The sequence below is a fragment of the Diabrotica undecimpunctata genome, chromosome 6 (assembly GCF_040954645.1).
Source record: "Diabrotica undecimpunctata isolate CICGRU chromosome 6, icDiaUnde3, whole genome shotgun sequence".
Lineage (NCBI taxonomy): Eukaryota > Metazoa > Arthropoda > Insecta > Coleoptera > Chrysomelidae > Diabrotica > Diabrotica undecimpunctata.
The window spans coordinates 124,226,565-124,251,909 of NC_092808.1; the positions used below are offsets into that span (position 1 = coordinate 124,226,565).

Consider the following 25,345-nt stretch of genomic DNA (forward strand, 5'->3'; position numbering starts at 1 on the left):
TTTTTTAGATCTGGCTATTAGAGATGTGTTGAAGATATCCAGTATACTGAATTTTTCAGTAATGACAACAAAACTACTATTAACTATTTCAACTAGGAGAAATCGAATATATTTAGTCTTTTAGGGGATAAAATCTTTAGTTATCAAAAAAGAGTAAAGCAATAATTTAAATATTTTTTAACTTCGTAAATAAACTCAATGATTTATTGGTTAATTTTGAAATAACCCCGATAAAAACAACAACAAAATAACTTAAAATGCAGTAAAAAATAATTAAAGTTTTAATCAAATAATAGCATAACCTTAAAATGTAAACATTCGTAGTAAATACCTTAATACTTTGATATTCTTACCTCACAAATTCACGAATAACAAATAGTGCCAATCGCACAGAATGAATGTTCAAAACCAAAAATCCTTGTTTATTCTTCAAACAATTAAAGAAAGCAATAGTTCCAACTTCTTATGGGACAAATACACACAAATTAGAAATGTTTGGAAAGGTTTCTAAAATCCTCGTCCATTGTGACGTCAGAGCTTAGGTAGTCCATAGGCGCCAACTATGACTGAATTTGTTATTATTGTTAGAACATCGCTGTCACTTTTTGTGACATACAAGTGTTAGACGCATCTAATAATGTAGACTTTTAAGTATCTGAAGAAAGAATGTGTTATTCATTATTTTTATAATGTGCTTTGAAAACAGTGGTACTCAGACGTACCGTCGGGACACAAAGGGTAAAACGATTTCCAGAGTGGAATTGAAACGTCAAACGTTATTTGAAAATGTAATTTTCCTAACAAAAAATTGTTGCTTAACCCCATATAAACATAATATTTAACAATGTAGGTACCTATCTGTGAATAAAAATAAAAATTTTAGTTTGCAAGAATATATTTAAACTTATAAAAACTTATATGCATAAACTATTAAAAACAATGAAAATGAGTCAAATAGGTAATACAAATGTAAACTATAATACTAAGATAAAGGAATTGCAAGGAAAACTTATGTTTATTTTTCAGAAAAAATTTATAACACCTACTAAACTTAATAAGTATACTTAAATCCCATTCATAATTTTCTAAAAGGATTCAAGTCTTCTTTTAAACCAACTAATTTCCAACTGACCTCCCATAACTCTTTCGCTGCTGCTTCATTTCTGGCAGCTTGCGATGGGGATACTGGTTTACATTCTGCATAATAAAGTCCTGTTTCGTTTGCACATTTTTCATCTAATGAGCAATATATTGATGTTTGTGCACCTTGTTTAGTGCTTTTTCCAAACAATCCAAGTACATTCGACCAAATCCAATAACTTCCTCGAAACCATGAGTCATCTAAATACCTACCCGCTTCTGATCTTACTGTGCCTGGATGTAACGAGTAGACATTTACATTATTTATATTCTTTTCTGAAACAATAACAATGCATATAATTAATTTAGTGACTTACACTAATTTTGAAAAAAAAAACAATTGAGTGATCTCTAAGTGGTTCCGAAACTATTTTCTTGTGGCATTTCTATATTATCTACTTTGTTTAATGGGAATTACAAATTACAAATATTGTATAAATCGGCAAAAATCATTTCTAGATCTCGCCCAAAATTAGGAGAAATAAGATTTCAAGAAAATGAATAAATCATAACTACAGATAACCAACAACCTATTGTTACGAAAGATTTATCCCACATAGGAAAAGTCCATTGACGAAAAAGAAGAAGTAGTTCGAGAACATTCAAGATGACATCGAAAATTCCTAAAATGTCTAGTGAAGTTTGGAACGTCAGAAAATATATAATTATATAGTTGTCAGTTAGTTAAAAAGTATTGTAATATTGCTGGTGTTGAATAAACTTAATTTTCAAGAAGTGTAACATTGGTGACAGCGGTGGGATAAAGAAATATTTAGTTTAGCAGTTGTTAATGCAAGATCCACTCAGTTTGACAAAGAAATGGATACGTCCGGACCCCCTGCATGGTTTTTAAAAATGAAAGAAGATGAAGAGAAGCGTAGACAAGAAGAGAAAGCGGAAAATGAGAAGCGTAGGCAAGAAGAGGAAAAGGAAAAGGAGAGGCGTAAAAAAATAGAGATAGAAATCATAGATGGTTTATCCCAAATTCACGAAAATTTTCAGTTAGAGATAAGTCAAATCACTAGTAAAATAGATAAATTAGAAGAAAAACAAAACAATTTTGAAAATAAAATAGAACAACAACAAAATGATTTGAAATCTAATTTACAAATACAAATAGTTGAGTTAGAAAAAAAATTAATACCCAAGCTTGTTTATCTAATGTTTCAGTAACTAACGTCGAATCTAAACAAACAGCTGCATCACCTTCCATAATTGAACCAGGTACAATTAGAACTAATAAATTTTTAAAACCACCCTCATTCGATCGTCAGATAGCATGGGAAACTTATCGTTTTCAATTTGAAGCTGCAGCTAGAGCAAATGGCTGGAATAAAAAAGAAATGACAGCTTCTTTGGTGGTGTCGCTTCGAGGACAGGCATCAACCGTTTTGCAATTCCTTCCCCAAGATGCACCCAGTTATACCTCTCTCGTTGAAGCTTTAGAGACAAGATATGGCCAGCAGCATCTAAAGCAGGTTTTCCAAAGTCAGCTAAAAATTCGATATCAAAAACATAACGAAAGCCTGCAAGAATTTGAAGCCGACATTAAAAGACAATTGCACTTGGCATACCCTCAGGCACCTAAAGATTTTTTGGAACAAATTGGAATACAGGCATTCATAGATGGACTACAGGATGTTGAAATGCAACAAGCTCTCCGATTACAACATCACAAATCGCTAAATGGAGCACTAGTCTCAGCCCAGGAGTATGAAGCGGCAAAAAGCATTTCCAGATCTCGCCCAAAATTAAGAGAAATAAGATTTCAAGAAAATGAAAAAATCACAACCGCAGATAACCAACAACCTATTTTATCCCAAATTTTAAACATACTTCAAAATCTTCAACAAAAACCTCGAAATGAAAACAGAAGATGTTTTAATTGCGGGAGAATAGGACATTTTCAAAACAATTGCAGAAGCCGATCCCAAACAAGGAGAGAACATCCAAAGAATGAGGCTAGAAGGTCGCCTAGATCGACATCCAGAAGCCCATCACATAGTCCTATTAGAAATACTAGTAGAGATAGGTCTCTAAGAAATCGATCTCCCACAACTGACCACAGATACGCAAACAATAGCCAGGGAAACGAATAAAAGTCGACACTAAGGGGCGGGCGTCGGCTGTATCTAATAAAAGTCCCACTTACACTTTACATAAAAATGAACAGAATTTATTACTTAAGGGCTACGTTGAGAATCAAAAATGCACCTTTATTATTGATACCGGTGCAACCAGATCCTTTATTCGAACCGGATTTCTGAATGAGAAACTACAACCCACTAAAACAAACTTAGTTCTTGAAACAGCTGCAGGCCACACTATTCCAATTCATGGAGAGATAACGGCAACCATACAGATTGGTAACACCTTGATAAAACACATTTTCCTTGTAGCCGATATTAAAGACGAATGCGTTCTTGGGATGGATATTATGCAGAACAAATTTATCATAGATCTTCAAAATAAAATTTTATTAATTGAAAATGAAGAAATTGTCCTAAATTTGGAAGAATCAGTACCTCAAGTAAGAGTTATAGTGAGCAAGGATACCGAAATTCCTCAAAATTCTGAAAGTATCATCCTGGCGAGACTGAGTCAAAAACCTACATTTCGGCGTTGTGGAAAGCGATGAACTAGTTAGTGATGGAATTTTGATAGCCAGATGCCTTATTAATGTAGATGAGATGATTCCAGTAAGGGTTGCTAATTTGTCTAAAAAGCATTTTAAATTGAAGAAAGAACAACAAATAGCATTCTGTGCACCAATAGAAAAAATAAGCAAGTGCGAAAAATATTTAAAAAAAGAATACAGCTTCCAGTAACCCAGTTGACGCTAGCCTAGTGAAACAACTAATCAAAAATGTTGACCACTTAACAACTAAAGAATTAAACAAAATTAACGAATTTATTAATGAAAACTACGACATTTTTGAATCCGAGAAATCTACAGGGCGTACTAGTTCAACATAGAATTTATACTGGAGATGCAAGACCAATTCGTCAAGCGCCACTTTGGTTTGAAATGGTTTTAAGAGGACTTACCTGGAAAACATTGTTTAGTATATCTTGATGATATAATGATTATGTCTAAAACTTTTAATGCATATCTGAAAAACTTAAGCGAGGTATTTGACAGATTGAGAAACGCCAATTTAAAGTTAAATTATAAGAAATGTTTACTATTTCGAAGAGAGGCATATTTAGGACACATCATTTCAGTAGAAGGAACTAAAAGTGATCCAGAGAAGATTTCAATTATTAAAGATTGGCCTAAACCAGGAAATAAAAAAGAAATGTATTAAAGATTTTGACCGCATTGCTAAGCCTCTTTATCGACTAACCGAAAGCAGCATTGAATTTGACTGGACACCAGATTGTCAAAATGCCTTCATAGATAAAAAAACGACTTACAACAGCACCTATCCTAGCCTATACACGAGAAGATGGCAAATTTCCGTTGGATTGTGATGCATCTCAGTATGGTATTGGTGCCGTATTATCACAAGAACAGGAAGGCGAAGAAAAAGTTATTGCATGTTTTAGTAAAACAATGGGAAAGGCTTAAAAGAATTATTGCGTTACCATAAAGGAGCTCATAGCTGTTATAAAAGCCCTAGAACATTTTCATACTTTCCTTTATAACAGAAATTTTATAATTAGAACTGACCATAGCGCTTTGCAGTGGCTAACGAATTTTAAAAAGCCAGAAGGACAAGTGGTTTGGTGGATAGAGAGACTCTAACAATATAACTTTGGCGTACATCGGAAAAGGGCGTCTCCATAACAATGCCGATATTCTTTCTAGGCGACACTGTTTGGAACGAAAATGCTAGTACTGTAAAAGACTTGAAGATAAAGAGAAAATACCAGAAGAAGTAAGTCTCCGTATAACCACAGTTAAACAGGAAGAAGATAATGATCAGACTTCCCTAGAAAATCTTAAAAAAAATCAAAAGAAAGATAATGACTTAAAAGTCATACGAAAATGGCTTAAAAATGGAGTGAGACGTATTTGGTAGAAAATAACCAAATACAGTAGAACTATAAAGGCGTACTGGGCTCAATGGGAATCTCTGTATCTTTCCAATGGTCTATTATATCGGAAATGGGAGAGTCCTGATGGAGTACGTACAGTTCAGCAAGTGGTACTGCCAAAATCACACATTAAGAGTGTATTACAAGAACATCTATCGGGAGGACATTTCGGAGTTAAAAGAACACTTTTCAGAGTTCGAGACAGATTTTACTGGATCAATTTCCGGCGAGATGTAGAAGATTGCTGTAAGAAATCCGATTTATGTAATTGTAGAAAAGGCCCTAGAACAAAAAGTCGTGGTAAATGGCACAATATCTTTCCGGAGATCCTTTTGAACAACTTGCAGTGGATATTCTCGGTCCACTCCTGATGACAGAGAGAGGAAACAAGTACTTAATGGTCGCAATGGATTATTTTTCAAAATGGCTTGAAATTGTACCCGTTACTAATCAAGAAGCGACTTCAGTATTAGAAGCATTCTTAACACATGTCGTATCAAGACATGGAGTTTCTTTAGAGTTGCATTCTGATCAAGGACGAAATTTTGAATCAGAATTATGGCAAGAATTAATGAAAATCTTGGGTATTAAGAAAACTCGCACTATGCCTCTCCATCCACAATCAGACGAAATGATCGAAAGACATGATAGAACTATTTGGCTAACTAACTCAAAAGGCTTTATTCTTTTGAGCCTTCTCACTTTATCCGTGTTGTCCATCAGCCGGATTGCCTCGATTTTCACTTGTTGAAGTAGCGGCTGTTCGTAACCACTTGCAATTTTATAAGTGTTTTGGTTAACAGTGTCCATTTGGAGGTCTCGATGGATATCACTGCTTTGACAATAAAAGGGTGCATCAACGATTTTCCGCAGTACCTTGTTTTGGAATCGCTGTATAACTAAAGTGTTGCTTTTACTGGCACATCCCCAAAGTTGTATGCCATAGATCCAGATAGGCTTTAGTATTTGATTACATATAAGCAGCTTATTGTACGTAGTTAACTTTCGGCCTAGCAACAAATACATATTTTTGTACTTAATTCCAAGCTTTGCTCGTTTCTTTTTTATGAGAGAGGTTTCCAGCGGAGCCTCACGTAGATGGTCATACCCAGGTATTTTGCTGTGTTAGCATTATTTGGAATCTTAGCATTGTTTATTCTAGCAGGTATATGGAATATATGGTATATATGGTATATGGTATATAATTATCTTTCTTGTTTGTAAAGTTAATATGCGCGGAGAACATCAGGGATATCGCTAGTGTACAATAGTACAGCACAAGTACGCTACCGCTTTGATTTGTTTTAGATCGGAGTAAGATTCCTCTTGTTTCATTCTAAAGTACCTGTCTATCAAATAAGACTCCAAAATTTCAAAATATTGATGAGGCAGTAACATTTCCAATTTGTGGAATAGTCACCTATGCCAAACTTTATCGAAGGCCTGTGCCACACCCAGGAAGACATTGGAACAAACTTTTCTTCCTTCTACACATTTTTCAAAGATATCAGTAATTCGATGAACTTGGTCTATTGTCGAATGACTCCATAAAACCAAACTGATGGGAATTAAATTCCTATCTTTCATAATTGGTTTCAACCTCTTAAGCAACAGCTTCTCATAAAGTTTCAAAATGATCTCTCTCTTCAATCCTGATCCCCCGGAGGAAGTGTAGTGGTCATCGTGATGTCGTGTATTGTCATCGAAAGATCTCTGTCTCTGGTCATTTCTTTTAACTCATGCATAGGTCTTTTGCATATGCCTGTAATTTGATCGATCCATTTTGTTGGAGATCTTCCTCTTAATCTTCGGCCTTCTACCTTTCCTTGGATAATAAGTTTTTCCATGTTTTCTGTGACCTGCTCTCATAACATGTCCAAATTATTTTAATTATTGGAGATGGACTTTGCTGGATAGCCGTTTGTTGACTTTTAAAATTGAAATGCTCATTGAAATATTTGTCCTGTGATCGGTCCACGGAATTCGTAATATTCTTCTCCAACAGAACATTTCAGTGGCATTTATCTTTCTTCTTTCGGCTTGTCGTAGGGTCCAAGATTCATATATTGGAAGCACTGGGAATATTATGCAGTCGATTAACCTCATTTTCAGAGTTCATGAAATTTGAGAGTCCTTCCCAGAATGATCCCATATATAAATATGAGCTCACAACCTTAAACCGGTCTATCGTGGTTATGTGTGGATGATTGTTATGTAGTTTACCCACTATCATGATCATTTTTTTTGCTATGTTTAACTGCAGACCAAATATTAGACTTTCGTTTTTAATAAACTTTATAAGATCAATTAATTCTTCTTGACTATTTGCAAGAAGGGCTGTGTCGTCTGCAAAAAGTACATTGTTTATTTTTGGACATTTATTGAGATACCCTTTTCCCATCCTTCAAGCGCTCTTCTCATAGTATGCTCCCTATATATATATGAAATAATTGTGGAGACAGTATACATCCTTGTATGACACCTTGTTCTGGGTGAAATTCGTTTGAGAGTGTGTCAAGCACGTTAGCTGTTCCAGTAGTGTGTTCGTATAGTTCAGTTATAAGCGAAATTAAGTGCTGTGGTACGCTTACATCTTTTAGTATCTGCCATAAGTGTTCCCATTTGACCCTGTCGTACGCTTTGCAATAATCTATAAAACAAATGTATGGTGGGATATTGAATTCCCTAGATTTTTCTATTATTTGTCTATGTTTTGAAGATGTTCTCGAGTACTTCATTCAAAATGATAAGAAGTAATAAATTGGGTCTATAGGATAAAGCTTCGTGTGGTGGTACTTTAATCGAAATGATGCATTGATAAGATTAGTAAGTTTTAGTACCGATACGCGTTTTTGGTAGTTGTTTTAGTTCTTCTCCGTGATAAGGTCAAAGCCAGGTGCTTTCATTGGATTTATGTTTGTTTTAATTTCGTTAGAAACTGATTTTGGTGAAGTGGGTATAATTGTAACATTTTCTGGTTCTGGTTTATTCCAGTCTTCAGAATCTTTTCCTTTATTCGACTGGAAGGTCGCCTGTAAATTTTCTTCAAATCTTTTTGCTTTTTGAATGTTGTTTCGAGTTGAGGTCCTATCTGCATTTCTGATTGGTGCATTTTGAGAATAGGCTTGTTCAGTCGCTTTGTGAATTTACAAAGCGAATAGCCTGTTCTGATATTTTTAATGCGCTAAATTTCACGTTTAAGATGCTATGTTGGGTTATTTAAGGTTGTTTTATCTATTGGGGCTCTACTCTGTTGCCGTTTCTTTCAAGTTTTCATTTATCACAAATAAGGTCTCTAATTTCTTTTGGGTAATTATTATCTTTCCCAACTATTCTAGGAATAGTTTGAGGAGTATTATCTCATACTGAGTGTTGGATACTTTTTACAAAGCGTTTAATTTCTTCATCTAGTTGATCTTCTGTTTGTAAAGGAATTGCTAGATCAAAACTTTTTTTATTTTAATTTTGAAACTTTGCCAGTCAGTAATTTTATTACCTAGTCTTAGAAAATTCTGTTTCTGAATTATAGTATCATTTCTTGTGAATCATATATAATTATCTCTCCTACAATGTATTGCAGCTTTAAAATATGGATTAATAGAAATAGATTTTTCAAAGTAATCTGTACCCGTCGATGTAAGATAGCACAAGAAGTTGTTGCGGTGTGATTTTTAGATCCCTTTTTTCATTAAAGCATTTGATTATAGGGCTAATCGATAAACATCTTAATCAAAGAAATAAAAATATCAGTTAATATCACAATCGAAAATAACATAGTTTCGACGAGTAGTGTAAATTGCAAAGAGGTGTAGTGATTTTCATTTAAAGCATGTTATTATATTTACCTTTAAATTGCTGCGCCAATTCATTCATGAATAAAATATTCGCCAATTTTGATTCAGAGTACGCTTTTATAGCACCGTATGTTCTTCTTTCATAATGTAAGTCACTAAAGTCCAGACTGGATACCGCTAAAAAATTTTGGAATAATTGTCTAAATTAATAAAAAAAAAACTATAATAAAAATTTATATATGCCCCGACTGCAGATAGGAAATATGACGATGAAGTCGAAAAGCTCTATGATCAAATCCTAGACATTTTACAGAAGTTTAATAAACACGAAATTTTATATATTATAGGCCACTTCAATGCAAAAATTGGGAAACAAAAAATTGGGTAGACGAAGTCAAACTATAGGTCCTTATGGTCTTGGACAACCTAACAATCGAGGATAGAAATTGTATGAATTCTGTAAAGATAACGACATGATCATTGCAAAAATGTCGTTAGACATTTTAGATTTAGAAAATTTTATTTTCCATTGAATTATTGTAATGAAAGATGGTATGAAAACTCAAGTATTTTAAAATATCATAACAAAAAATGAGTAGGTTCTCAGTAACGATTAAAATCGACTTAATTAAATGCAGTGGAGAAAAAACCTGTTTTAAAATTAAATTTAAGTGCGGAAAAATGCATCATTATTCTCTTTGCCGTTATCTCTAGGTGGGATTGGCTATACTAAGGTCCAGCGCCCACGGCGCAACTGTTTTAAAACTATTGCACTTCCAACTGTTTTGTGTTCTCGGCAGCATCAAAGCGCGCAGATTCGCCCCATAGACGAATCGCCCATGAGGCGATCCGACTAACTGGTTTCCAATAAATCTAAAACCGATTTTTGTTTGACCTTCCTCCCGTGGTCGCAGTTGCTCAGCATTTATTTGTAGCACGTTATTATAAATATTTGGTAAACATTTTAGATTATAAATTTGAAATTACATATACGGAACTTAAAGACTGTCAAAAAATCTTTAGATTATTTAGTAAAGGATAAATAATTTATATTAACTGAATAATTAAAAACATTAAAATTTATTTTTGTGTGCACATTAAAATTGGCAGTTAAACTTAATAAAAATGAAGAGACTATTACCAAAAATATTAATCTATTTATTTTTCAGAATAACGAATAATTTTTCACATTGGAAATTTAACGAAAAATCTGATTTGTTCAAATGTGTATGATAGATGAGAAATATATTTGTCAACAAAAGCATTGTTTTTTTTTTGGTTCAGAACAACTGAATAACTGTTTTAAAATCTAATTTTTTAAATTAGTCTTTCCTATACCCACCATTTTGCCCCGTTTAACATTGTATTATAAGCTGACAACATTGTATTATAACTCAACTGATCCAAAACTTGCGGCTTCGTGGGCAAACACACGTTTTATTTAGGTTGTAAACTGCAAGCAGATGAAACTAGTTTTCAACCATTGTTTTAAAACAGTTGTGTCGGGGGCACTAGACCTAATTATCTTTATATATAAAGATCTCATGCCATGATGTTCGTTTACGCTAATTTCCGAAATGACTGAACTGGTTTCAATGAAATGTTGTGAAAGTATATTGTTTGGTCCAACTTAAAAGATAGGATATTTTTATCTCGATAAATGATCGTTGTTACTTTTAATTGTAAATTTAAGATTTTTGTAAGACTCCACCTCTAAACTTGTATGTAGTAAAAGTTGTTTAAAAATCATTTTGTAGAATTTTCAAATGTTGGATTTCCACAAAATTTTTTCAGACTAAAAGTGGCCTAAGATTGATCAGTAGACTAGGGGGATTTTGCATATTTACACAGAAAATTGCACAAAATTCATAAATGCCAATTTATATCGAATTTAATGATTGGTGTTCTGTGGAATAAGATCTTACCAAAATCCTATTTAATTTCATACAAGCAATAAAAAAAAACGTTTTTCTTCCTGCAGCTATTCCTAGTCAAAAATTATGGCTTTTTTATTCGATGCTGCATCATATATGGTCAAGGTAAGACAAAATTTAAAAATATTTTATACCAACTCAATACACGTTATTTGTTTAGCACATGGAATGAACAGAGTTTACAGAAGCATAAAAAGTATTCCTCAAATCTTCTATAAGAATTTAACTTTATAAAGAAACGCTTCCAAATATTCCACTTCCATCAGAACCTGTTCTAACACGATGAGGAACATGGTTGGAAGTCGCTTTTTTCTATTCAGACTATTTCGCATACTTAAAAAATATAATTGGCGCTTTAACAGAGATGTAAGTTCCCAATCTCTGCTAGATGCTAAACAAATTTTTAAAAACAACGTTCTTCAGTAGCAACTTTCATTCATTAAATCAAATTTTAGCGTAGAATCGTAGAATAATCGATAATAAGAACTGGTGAATACTCGATGTTACCATCGATAACTATTTGGCGTTATCATTGTTCAAACTAGTCTCTTGTTTTCTGCTATTTGTTTTTTGGATTGCGAAATTAGTTTTCCTTCGGCATATGTTTGAGAGATAAACACTGATCAGTATCAATGAGTGTTTCCACAATCAGTCCATATAAGTAGTTTTCTTTTGAGATAATAGTATCCACTACCAATCATTATTAATAGCTTAATTTTGACAGAATAGTTCGTTTAAGATATGGAGATATAATCTCTACAAACGAAGGCTTCATAAGTGCATACATATACATCCAAAATCGCATAAATCAATCTATTTTCTCCTTCCTGTGTCCAAGTACTGATTCCCTACCGCCTGTGTGTATTAACGCACCGAAATTGCTATTTAGATTTTAAGTCATTAATTGTATTTTATTTTTCGCAGATATTACACTGTAGGTCATATCGCCGTCGATGCCGTCGTCGCCAGGATTAACGTTTTAATTTTTATTCTACATATTACCTAGGATCTAATTTTATTTTGTTATTTATTTATTTCAAATATATTTTTATATAATCAAAACCTGTGTTTTACTAAGTCTGCTGTCTAAAAGAGCTACCCATCACAACACAAATACCAGAACAAAAATTATCGACTAAAAGAACTAGGAAGAAGATAAAATTATAATTATTTTTTCCAAAATTATTCTGGCTTGTTTTGAAGGTCAATTTAAGATGTTACAAAAATAAACATACTTACGTTTACTAATAGAATCCTAGTTCTAAATAAGAAATTTGAGTTCGGCGAATTTAATGATTGTTTCAATTATTTCCAATTAAAAATATATTTCGCCACTCTTCAATATTTTGATCTTTTGTCTTTACCTCTGTCAAGTTCAACAAATTTAACAAATTATAACATTATAATATTTATAAAAATAACTTACATATATGCAATCTTGAAGAAACAGTAACTATTCTGGCAGAACCACTTTTTATTATTATTGGCATCAGTAACAAAGTAAATAAAAAATGCCCCAAATGATTTGTTGCAAAATTCAGTTCATAGTTTTCTTTACTTTTCCCATATGGAATTCCAAATAGTCCAGCATTATTGACCAATATATCTATTTGTTTTTCAGTTTTGAGTAATTCTGCAGCACATGATCTAACAGACGTTAAACTCGAGAGGTCGAGACATACAGCTAGTAGTTCTCCTAAGTTTTGTTGACCTATACACTCTCTCTTGATTTCTTCGATGGCTTCATTTGCTTTTTTTATATTTCTGCATGCCAAAATTACTTTACCACCTATAATTTAAAACAACCAGTAAATGTTTAATAAATATTATTATGACAATTACTATTTTCATTGGGAATAAGCCACAATTTAAATTTAAAATAAATTTATTGGTGTTTCAATTTCCACTTCGGAAATAGTTTTCAAAATACAAAGCATTAATAAATTAAACAAATTTTGTTTTTTGTTACTTGGTGAAAAATTCTCCTAATAATTTAATTTTATTTGACTAATTCATATTGACAATTCAGACATATATTATGCATTTAAAAGTAGACGACTTTAAAATGATATTGCCAATATATTGCTGAGTTGCGTTCCTGGTACGACTGAATTGTAAGATAGTTCATTCAATTACATGAAATCAACTTTAACTTGAGAATATCCGTCAAAAAAATCATAGCATGTGATTCATCTTTAAAAAGACAACCACATACGATGATGACAGTAAAATTCTCCTGTTAGCGATCCCATAGTAAATCATGAGGAAAACACCAGGAAAAAAACCTCATACTACTATCCCGACATGGTAAGTATTTGGTCTTACATTTAGTTTATTCTCAATAAACACCAAACTCTTATTTTATATGTATGTTATTTAAAAACATAAATGATGTATCCTCGATATGTTACTGACTTACTAAGAGTGATATTTTCTTTCTATTGACTTCCCCTTTTAGTATGGGTAATCATACCCTACAGCAATTGCCCAGGGAATTTGCGACGCAATTGGTCTCATTTAGCATAATTAGAGCCGTTTCTTTGATTTTTCTCTTTTTACCATTTGTTTCTTTTAGGACTATACTTTAATCGGAACTCTATGTTCGTTTTCCCATGCGTGTTTACATATTTGAGTTCTATCAAATTCTTTATTTTTAATATGAGATTGATGTTCACTTATTCTAACATTTAATGGCCTTGATGTTTCACCTAAATAAAACTGATCGCATTCATAAGGTATTTTATAAATGCAAATAACCAGTGATCAAGTGAACAAGCGAATCAGTGAACAAGATTTGGAATGATGAAAAGATCCCTAATAATTGGAAAACCGGGATTATATGCCCAATCTATAAAAAATGGGATAAACTGAAATGCGAAAATTATCGCGACATAACCCTCTTGTGCACGGCGTACAAAATTTTTGCTTACATACTAAACAAACGACTCCAACAACTAACTGAAAATATTGTCGAGGAATATCAAAGCGGTTTCCCACAAGGAAGATCTACAACTGACCAACTATTCACAGTGAAACAAATCTTAAACAAATCGTGGGAATACGACATTGACGTCCACAACATATTCATAGATTTCAAACAAGCCTACGACTCAATTAATAGTAACAAGTTATATCAAATATTGCAGAGCTTTAATATCCCCCAAAAATACATCCGACTGGTAAAAACAACAATGGATTCGTCAATAGCAACTGTCAGAGTCCAAAATGAGCTCACTGAAAACTTAACGATAGCCCAAGGATTAAAGCAAGGAGACGGGCTGGCACCGACCCTATTCAACCTGACCTTGGAATATGTGATAAGACAGCTGAATATAGGAAAAGGTAATCTCCTAATAAATAAATCAATACAGATTGCCGCCTATGCCGATGATATCAGCATCATCTCGCAGAACAGAAGAGGCGGCAGAAATATATTCACAATTAAAATCAAAGGCAAAAGAGACCAGACTAGAAATAAATATTCAAAAGACAAAAAAGTTTACACAGGCAAGAGCTAGGGGAAACAGACGCACAGTTGAATTGGCGGACGATATTGAAACGGTAGAAAGTTTCACATATTTAGGAGTTACATTAAACACGGATGGAACAGAAGAACCAGAAATCCAAAGAAGAATAGTAAAGGGAAACAAAGCTTATTTTTCACACGATCATGTGTTTCGCTCCAAAAACACACACACTGGAGATCGAAAATCAGGATCTACAAAACTATTATCAGACCAATAGTATGTTATGGATGCGAGACATGGGTGATGACAGAAGAGACAAAAAGAAAACTGGAAGTCTTCGAAAGAAAAGTCCTAAGAAAGATATTTGGACCTATTAACGAAAACGGAATATGGAGATCCCGGTATAACTGTCATCCTGGTGCAACATACACGCACCCTGATGCGCATCGCCCTTCCTTCTGGAACTTTTTATTAAATTCTATTGGACGAGAGATCCAAAAATCTCATATAAAAGTTAAACACCTTTTAAATATGGGACATTTTCGGATCTCGAGTCAGTAGTTGCCTAGTCGAGGTCAGCCCCTCACGGGCGCTCCTAGAGCACTTTGCTCTAAGGGCTCTGCGATATTTTCTTAAGACTCTGTGGCTGAGTTTTTTTTACCACATATTTGTTGTTTTATTTCTTCGCCCTATAAGAGTAAACAACAGATCTCGTCTTATTCAAGACGAGATCTAAACAAAGAGCGTTCGGACTAACATTGCGCCATATTGCGTAATATTGTGCAATGTTAGATTACAACTAGTAACTATATAAATTCCACGTAGTTACTAGTTCCGATACGACATGGCGCCCAACAAAATTCGAATCCACGACCCGCCTGCACAGAAGACATTCATGAAGACAGCGAGGAGATGCATCGGATGTTAGCACATCAGCTAACATGCCGATATCCGAGCCTTCTGCAGACCTGAGACCGCCGGTGTGCGGATACCTTCGACGAACCAGCCCTCTTCGACGTTAGACGCCCCAGCTGCCAACGTAGATCGCGGAGTAGGACCAGTCAGGCCCCCTACAGTTAGGTGGTCGTTGCCACGTAGGTTTGGGCCCCTGGCCTACGAGACACCGTTTGATATGGTTAGATGGGATCCGGATAGCCTAGAGGAGGACGAACCAGCCGAAGGAGTGAGTACATCGACCGAGGATGGACCTGCAGATGCTGTCACCACCACCGACCTCCTCCTGTGTAGTGTTTCTGTGCAGTGTAGTGTTTCAGTGCAGTGCAGTGCAGTGTAGTTGTTAGAAACTGTAAGTAATGTTAAATTTAAACAATTTTTGCTTTTATGTTTCAATTAGTATATATATGTTTTTGTAAAATTTTTTAATAAAATCAGTTCTTTTTATCAGCCTCCGAGTATCCAAAGCGGGGGGGGGATGTCATCCTGGTGCAACATACACGCACCCTGATGCGCATCGCCCTTCCTTCTGGAACTTTTTATTAAATTCTATTGGACGAGAGATCCAAAAATCTCATATAAAAGTTAAACCCCTTTTAAATATGGGACATTTTCGGATCTCGAGTCAGTAGTTGCCTAGTCGAGGTTAGCCCCTCACGAGCGCTCCTAGAGCACTTTGCTCTAAGGGCTCTGCGATATTTTCTTAAGACTCTGTGGCTGAGTTTTTTTTACTACATATTTGTTGTTTTATTTCTTCGCCCTATAAGAGTAAACAACAGATCTCGTCTTTTTCAAGACGAGATCCAAACAAAGAGCGTTCGGACTAACATTGCGCCATATTGCGTAATATTGTGCAATGTTAGATTACAACTAGTAACTATATAAATTCCACGTAGTTACTAGTTCCGATACGACATAACCATGAACTCTACCAACTGTTCAAAGAGACACCGATCTCAGAATTCGTTAAACTTCGGAGACTTCGCTGGGCTGGACATGTAGTAAGAATGGAGACAGAAATATTGCCGAAAAGAGCCCTAGATAGTAAAATGCAGGGCGCAAGACCAAAAGGAAGGCCACGGAAAAGATAGGAGGATGAAGTGGCAGCGGACGCGCAAAATTTGCTAGACGTGAGAACCTGGAGAAGGCATAGTTTGGAGGAGGCGAAGGCCCGATTTGGGCTGTAGCGCTATTGGAGAGAGAAGAACGAATTTTCGTTAGAACAAGTACCTAATTTTGGCTCTATCGTATAAGGATTTATTCATCACCTTTTTAATATTGATGGTGGGATTTGATTTGTAATTTAGATATTTGTTGGTGTGTGTTGGTTTTCTATACACCTGAGTCTCATATTAGTATTGTTATTAGAGATTAAAACATGCGGGAAAGGTAGTGTGGTATTTTATTCCTTTTTCATGGTAAATGTTATTGTTTCTTCTTTATCGTTTACATCATTCAAGAATGCGTCCAACAACTCTAATCCATAAGGCCATATTGAGAATACATCATCTACATATCTCCATCATACTGTGGGTTTTAAATTTTGTTTGGAAATAAAATTTGTTTTAAAATCTTTAATAAATATATCGCCTAATAATGGAGAAAAACTAAAGCCAAAATTTTTTTATAGGATTTATTATTTAGTTGAAAATAGGTATTATCAGTACATAATGTCAATAACTCAATTATACCTGATATAATTACTCTTTTTCTAGTTGCCAATTCTCTAATTTTGTTTTGATTATATTTTAAAGTCTTATCTAATGGCACATTTCTAAATAAACTATTTATGCCAAAACTTACCAAAATATTATTTGAATTAAATTCAATATTCGATCATTTATTTAAAAATGTTGTGTATTTTTTATAAATGTGTCATTTTTGTTTGCAAATGGTTGTATAATATTTAATAAAAGTTTTGACAGTTCACTACAAGGAGAATTCATGGTACTACAAATAGGTCTAAGTGGTGTATTCGTTTTATGAACTTTCGGTACTCCAAAAAAATTAGGTATCTTACTGTAATGAGATGTAACACATGATAAAATACACTTTACACAAAAATACATTATAATGTAATACATATTAACGCGACGTATGTATTTCAGAAACTAGCTTTTCCAACCTGGGCTCAGTATTCGATACTTACTTTCGTTGTAATAGCAATTATTGATGAGAAACTCAACTCGCGTAAAGATGTTGCAAACGAAATCAAACATTTGAGTTCTTCATATTACCGCATGATCAGTAAGTAGTTAGACAATTAAAGTGAATAACTTTATTTGATAATGCTTACCTCTTATATAAAAATCCTTAGCCGTCTCTCTGCCAATTCCAGTGTTAGCACCAGTGATCACTGCAGTTTTACCATCTAATCTAGCTTCAGAATTACAGGAGGCAGAAAACATAGAACCCATTTTTTATTTCACACGAAAACTAAACAAGCGAAACATATATAATTGGATAAAAAATAAAAAAAAATGTAATGTTTGTTTTGTTATTTAAGAAGTGTAGATACCTTCACTTTTTTAATCAGTGTAGAATCAAACTGACGCGAAGCCACAACTATTTATTATTTGTTCTAAAATACCGGTTTCTGTGTGATGACCTTTATTAAAATTATAATTACGGCGATCAAAAAGATTCAGTGACTAAGAATTTGACTGTTTCGTAATACCTAGGTAATTTAAAATAACCAGAATCATGGTATTCTTTTCAATTGTGATCGTTTAATTTGAGATTATATATAACATATTTATACAGTCGACTCTCGATAACTCGAAAGTTTTTTTTATTTACTTCAGTGCTTCAACCACTTAGGGTTATTAGCATAAGGAAAATACAAAAAGTGATAAAGACATACATAGGCATATACAAAATATCAATTACATAATAATGTATACAATATATATTTTAATTATTGATGTATTGTATTAAATTGTATTAAAAAAGTTTATAGATTTCAAGAATTCTATCAAGTCAGCAGTATTTAGATTTCCCTTCTTCTTCTTCAGGTTCCTTCTCCTATTGGAGGTTGGAAATCGTCATCTCTATTTTAATTTTATTGGCCGCGCTTTAGAATAATTCTAATAAGCTGCAACCGAACCACTCTCTCAAATTTCTTAGCCAGGATATTTTGCGTCGTCCTGGGTTTCTCCTCCCTTGCATCTTCCCTTGCATAATTAACCTAAGTAATACGTACTTATCGCCCCTCATTATATGACCCAGATATTGAATCTTTCTAATTTTAACAGTTTTTATGACTTCACATTCTTTCTTCATTCTTTGTAACACCTCCTAGATTCTCCTAGAAGTTCTTTTAATGTTTTTGGAATGTGGTGATATAGTCTTTCAACTGAGTATATTGAACAGTCAATCAAAATGTTCTTCACTGTCACTTTACATTCACAAACAAAACACACTGGTTTCTCTTCTGTCTTCAACAAGTATTCATGTGTTGTAGAAGTGTGTCCTAATCTGAGACGTGTTATTAGGACTTGATGTTGTCGCTTTGAAGGACAGAAATTCCATGGAAGGAAGGAATATTTTATTTCTATCAATTTAGTGGTGCTTCTATTCCATTGGTTTTGCCAAACATCGTGCAATTTTGCTTTTAAGTAAGGTTTTAAATCTAAATGCACCGTTAGATTTTCCACTGATGTGGCTGTATTGGTTACTGCGGGCGTAGCTAGACTATCTGCCTTTTCGTTACCATCTATTCCAACGTGTGACAGTACCCAGAGGAACTCTACTGTCAAATTATTTTGGTATATACGGTATAAAATTTAACTTAATCTGCTATCTCCAAAGGCACTACAAATCGGCTGATATATTCTTGAATCAACTTATCTGCAACGGTGGCGGCCTTCTGGTCTGGAAGTGCGTAAATCTCCCGACTTAGAACTTAAGCGACCCACTTAGTGAAGTAATCCATTACTACCAACATGTACTTAGTGAAGTAATCCATTACTACCAACATGTACTTGCCTCCATTTTCACTTTCTGGAAATGGCCCAGCGATGTCCAAAGCTATTCTTTCAAACGGGCTTCCAACATTATATTGTCTCATAGGAGCTCTCCTTTTTCGGTAAGGCCTGTTACTTGTAGCACAAATAGTACATTTCTTACAACAGTCTTTTACGTCGTCGGAACTGTTCATCCAATAAAACCGTTTCCGAATTCGCTGAAAGGTTTTCTTTACACCAAAATGCCCTCCTGATGGAGTGTCGTGTAACTGACGAAGTACTTCGGCTATTCTGCTCTTTGGGATCACCAACTGTCTTCTCTTCTCTGAACCGTCATCATTTTCCAGTACTCGTTTGAGCAAGCCATCTTTTATGATAAATGAGTCCCACTGGGCCCAATACGTCTTAACTACTGAGCATAGGTTTGATATTTCTTGGCAAGGTGGTCGACGGTTTTCCTCTTTCCATTTTCGAATTTTCTGTATAACTGGATCTCGTTCTTGTTTTCCCTGATCTTAGTAGGCGTCCAGTCGTCATTGACCATCGTTGTTCTTAGCACTGCTGCTTCCTTGGATTCCGTTTTGTTGCAGTGGGAACACTCTGCTGGGCATGGTCGTCTGGAAAGAGAATCAGCGTTTCTATGGCTAACTCCGGCCCGGTGCTCAATCTTGAAATCGTATTCTTGGAGTCGTTCGATCCATCTGACTATCTGACCCTCTGGATTCTTAAACTGCATCAACCATTTAAGGGCGGCATGGTCGGTTCAGATTAGAAACTTCCTTCCGTAGAGGTATTGATAAAAGTGCTTTACTGATTTCACTACTGCTAGAAGATCTCTTCTCGTGACGCAATAATTCCGCTCAGGTTTTGAGAGAACTTTACTAAAATATCCGAGGACTCGTTCCTCTCCTCCTTGAATCTGAGACAGCACTCCTCCAATTCCCACATTACTTGCACCTGTATCTAAGATGAACTCTCCTTCTGGCAGCGGATTCTCTAAAATTGATGCTGTGATTAACTGCTTTTTTAAGGTCTCAAAAGCATTTTGGCAGTCTGTATCCCAGCGGTAGTCTCTTGCTTCCTCTGTAAGTCGCGTTAATGGCTTAGCGATATCTGCAAACTTCTTAATAAACCTCCGGTAGTAAGTACATAGTCCAAGAAAACTTCTCACTTGATGTTTGTCCGTTGGTACTGGCCATTCCTTAATGGAATCGATTTTTCCCTTATCCACGGCCACTCCTTCTTTACTGACTATATGGCCCAGATAATTGACTTTACCTTGAAATAGCTGGCACTTCTTGAGGTTTAACATCAACTGGCCAGCTTTAAGTCGATTAAAAATGATTCCTAAATTCTTCAGATGGTCTTCAAATGTCTCACCCAAGACGATTATGTCATCCAGGTAAACCAGGCATGTTTTCCAAGATAATCCTATCAACACATTTTCCATAAGCCTCTCAAATGTTGCAGGAGCATTACAGAGTCCAAATGGCATAACGTTGAATTGCCACAATCCAGATCCTGTGGTGAAGGCTGTCTTCTCTTTATCTACTGGGTCCATTTCTACCTGCCAGTATCCAGACTTCAAATCCAAACTAGAAAACAATTTACTTCCAGCCAATGTGTCTAATGTATCGTCGATCCGAGGCAGAGGATAAATATCTTTCTTGGTAAAGTTGTTCAGCAAACGGTAATCCACACAGAACCTTGTCGTTCCGTCTTTCTTCTTAACCAGGACCACCGAAGAGACCCATGGGCTCGTAGAAGGTTCTATTACCCCATCTTTCTTCATTTCCTGAACAATTGTTTCAGCTTCCTCTCTTTTCGTCTGTGGTAATCGTCGAGCTGTTTGACGAATTGGCTTAGCATTACCAGTATCAATTTTATGCTTTACAACGGTAGTTCTTTTGTCTTTCCTCCTTTCGGTACGAAAATATCACGATACTGCCGAAGAAATTCCCTTAATTTCCTTTTCTCAATCTGATTCAGAGACTGTCCTGCAACTGCAACCATTTGGTCGAATTTGTCGTTGGAATTATCAGATGTTGTCGTCTGATGGATGATGGATGTCACAGGTACACAAGTTCCTACTTTTGTCTCTTTCGTGATGGTCACTGGGTAGTCATTGACATTGATAAGTCTCACAGGAATTTCTTTAGCCGAAGTCACCAATTCCTTTCCAATTATGATTCCACGCCCAACCTCGTCGTCATGGTTCCAAGGCTCCATCATAACAGGTGTTCCTTCGTCCACAATTCCCTGTAGCCGCGCTACTGATTGTTTCGCTTCTCGCAGGCACGACTGTATCTTCTTTAATGGCTGCTTGCACAGTGTTTTCATCATGTGGATGAAGAAATACCTCCTCGTTGCCAACTTTGTTTACCTTATTCTTAAAATCCAATTGGAATCCATGCATATTCATTACGTCCATTCCTAATATAACATCCTCTTTACCATTTATTTCTCCATCTACATATACACTATCTTCACGACATTTCAAAAAAGCTATTAGTATGAGAGGGTCTTTGGAAAAGTTCCGGGTCGAAGCTGCCCCCCTAAGGCCGACCCGTTCTAGTTTTCCTGATGCTGAGTTTCTTAATTTGCGTCGTACCTAGGGTGCTTACATGAATTTCGTACGTGTCCTATTTCACCACAATTCCAGCATTTTATGGTCTTCGTTTTCTTGTATGTCATATTTTTCATCATATTAACGAGCTGGTCAAGTTTATCTTCATCTCCTTCCTCTTTTACAGTCCTAACTTTACTGTAACCGCCAGAGGCCTGCGTAGCTGACTCGTATTCGAGGGCGGCGGATAAGACATTAACCAGCGTCTTGTGACGAGCTAATCGCAGTGTTTTCTGCATTTCATGATCACGAAGACCATCAATAAACGTTTGAACGGCCAATTTTTCCATCATGTCTTCGGGAGCTGTTGGATAAGCATATCGTACTAATTTGACAATATCTACCTCATATTCTTGAAGAGCCTCATCTTTCTTCTGTTTTCGATTTTTAAGCTGCGACTGATATACATGCTACAAATGTTCGTGGCCATATCGCATATTTAACCTCTTCTTAAGTTGTTCGAAATCATCCGTCTCCTCTACGGCTATAGTCTGAAGCACATCTAAGGCATCTCCTCGAAGAGTGATAGTCAGGTTTACAGCCTTTTCTTTTTCAGACCATCCATTCGCTCTTGCGGCTCATTTGAACTGTTTTATGTAGTTGTTCTATGATGATTTTCCGTCGAAAGTTGGGACTTTAACATGAACAGAACCTCCACTTCCTAATTGGCTTGTATCCTCTCTCTGATGTCCCTGTTTCCTCCATCTTTCGTTCCAACTCTTCCATCTTTTCTTCGAAGGCCAACATATCGGCAGCAACTTGGTTTTTTAGCGTAGACATTCTATCGTCGAGGGCAGACATCTCAGAAGTGACTTTAGAGATGTTAGCAGAAACTTTGCTTTCCACAGAAGAAATCTCGTTAGAAACTTTGTTTTCTAAAGAAGCGATGTCACCAGAAACTTTGTTCTCTAATGATGCGATGTCACCAGAAACTTTGGCCACATCAGAAGAAACTTTCGAAATATTACCAGAAACTTTGTTCTCTAATGATGCGATGTCTCCAGAAACTTTGTTCTCTAATTTCGAAATCGACGAGATGACAGCATCATGTTTATCTTCAAATATATAAGTTTCTGGATTTAAACCATCTTCCTCTAAAGCGTTCTTTAGTCGTTGGAATAACTCAGCCTTTTTTCCGGTAAATTCTCTATCCTCGAGATGTCTTCTTAAATTCGTAACTGTGAGCTCATAAATCGTAGTCATTTTCACTATTTATTTTACATATTCCACTTTCTGACACCACTTGTAGTATTATTATTAATCTAATTTATTGTTTTTATTTATTATTAAAGGTTCTATTTATAACACTTACAAATTTATTAAAGTCTTTATTACCAATTTATTTTACACCAATAATTATTTAATTTATCTACATTTATTATAATAAGTGCGTTACATTTTAAAACTCGACGCGATGTTCAAAAACTAACTAACTATTTTCAGCAGAGTTCCTTCTTTAAATATAAAATGCCGTTAGTTCTGGAATTCCGCCGATGAATCGATGACCTTCCATTCAAAGCAGTTCCATCAATGTAAACAGGTTTTTTTTATATCGTAGAGGGACCCATGGCTCTAGAGGTTTCTGCCGGCAGGTATATTTACGATCTAGAAAATACTTGAATAGAGAAGATATTAGTAATAAATATGTTTACAGTTTTGAGTCATATGACACGTCATTATCTATCGTAACAATATTTAATGGAAAAGAACTATTTTGACATTCTTTCTGATCCTAGCAGAGTTTACAACGGAGATGAAACTTATTTTACCCTTTGTCTCAAAGAAGATAGGGTTCTTGCACCAAAAGGTGCCAAAAATGTTTATCAGATAGAGCAAGGCCCATCAAAAACAAATATTACCGTCATGTTCACATTTTCTAGTAACAACGCCACCGATGATCGTTTATGCGTATAAAAGATTACCCAAAAGCATCGCAGAAGATGTTCCAGATGGGTGGGGTATTGCTACTAGTGAAAAAGGTTGGACGCAAGCAGATGTTTTTCATGATTATATGTATATCAAAGATATTATATCCTTATTTAGTAAAACAACATATTACATTCCCAACTATAATGTTTGTAGACGGGCACAAAACACATTTAACATACTAAGTCAACTATATACAGAACTAGAAATAATTTTAGTGGTATTATATCCAAATGCCAGTAAAATTCTTCAACCCGCCGATGTCTTTAGTTTCAAGCCACTTAAAAATTCTTGACAAAGAGCTTTGTTGAATTGGAAGAGACAAAATCCATTTGAACAACTAAGTAAGAATAACTTTGCTCCAATTTTAAAAGAAGCTGTAGATACTCTTAAACCATCGGCTATCTTAAGTGGTTTTAGAGTGTGTGGTCTCTGTAGCGGATAATATTGACTACAGCAAATGCCTAGGTAAAAAATATACCGTGCATAAATTTGGCGAAACCACAACAGAATAAATCAATTTGATAGATTTTTGAAAACTATGCGATGAAGATACTTTACAGCTCTTAAAAGAATCGAGAAAAAATGAAAACTCTGATAACACTAGCAAAAGTTTCAAAAAAGTTTTTCAATCAATTCAAAAATCTATTTAACATTTTACATCCAAATTATCCAAATAATGAAGAAGGCGATAATTCACAAATTGTAATAAATGAAATGTTTTTGGAAGATATGTCTGTAGTAGAAGAGAGAGCAGCGATGACTTTAACTTACGATATAGAATCTGTACCTGTTATTCTTTTGGAAGAAGTTCCTGAACAAAATACAAAAGTGGCACAAAGTTTAACACTTTACTCAGAAAACACTCAAAAAACAATCACAGGATCCGCTGCCATGTCAACTTTTAATTCAGTTCCCACCACTAGTCAAAACTCTATAAATAAGAGCAGAAACATGGAAGATTGTTTGCCTTTGCCTTGGGCAAAAACTCCCGAACGTAAGGGAATACGTAATACCCAAAGATCTAGTTTTGTAATTTCTTCTTCAATTTATAAAAGAGAACTAGAGGAAAGGGAACGCGAAAAAAAAAATGAAAAGGAGCGAACAAAGTTAGAAAATAAAGCAAAACGATTTCTGAAAAGTACCTAAAGAAAATTCCTTGCAAGGAAGTCAAACGTAAGTCTTTTCTAGATTCATGAAATAATTAGGAAATGTTTAATATCCCGTTAAACGTATTTATAGTGATTGTTTTTGTTTATTTATTGTACTGAATGTTAAAATGTACGTTAGTAGAAGTAGATATTACAAATATAATATATACATACCTACATTTCAAGTACTAAATTATCTCGAAACAATTAAACCCTATAATCAAATGAGCCATAATCACCTGAATATCACAACGACTAATCATTTATGATTTATTATTTATTATTAGAATCCGTTTCTGTATTCCACAACCGTATTTTTGTGGAATATTTTAATATTTTTAATCGAA

General features: G+C 34.8%; 1 protein-coding gene across 3 annotated transcripts; it reads right to left on the reverse strand.

The window, feature by feature from the left end:
• Positions 1-877: 877 nt before the first annotated feature.
• Positions 878-25,303, reverse strand: LOC140443819 (retinol dehydrogenase 11-like). Of its 3 annotated transcripts, none has more exons than XM_072535283.1 (5): positions 25,173-25,303; positions 17,627-17,766; positions 12,336-12,698; positions 9,027-9,152; positions 878-1,416 (listed from the first exon to the last, which is right to left on the reverse strand). In XM_072535283.1, exons 2-5 carry the CDS (start codon positions 17,745-17,747, stop codon positions 1,076-1,078), a joined length of 951 nt encoding a protein of 316 aa, XP_072391384.1. In that variant the 5' UTR covers positions 17,748-17,766; positions 25,173-25,303; the 3' UTR covers positions 878-1,075. The 3 variants fall into 3 exon arrangements, with proteins under 3 accessions (XP_072391384.1, XP_072391383.1, XP_072391385.1); XM_072535282.1 differs by lacking the exon at positions 25,173-25,303 and adding an exon at positions 24,638-24,766; XM_072535284.1 differs by lacking the exon at positions 25,173-25,303 and adding an exon at positions 17,849-17,914.
• Between the last annotated feature and the right edge of the window lie 42 nt (positions 25,304-25,345).

Bases quoted from the DNA above. Each gene is read 5' to 3' on its own strand.
- LOC140443819 (XM_072535283.1), bottom strand. From the start codon at position 17,747: ATGGGTTCTATGTTTTCTGCCTCCTGTAATTCTGAAGCTAGATTAGAT. The intron at 9,153-12,335 runs GTAAGTTATTTT...AAAATTTTTTAG, and splicing joins TTCTTCAAGATTGCATATAT to CGGTATCCAGTCTGGACTTT. The intron at 1,417-9,026 runs GTAAATATAATA...TTATTGTTTCAG, and splicing joins ATTGGCGCAGCAATTTAAAG to AAAAGAATATAAATAATGTA.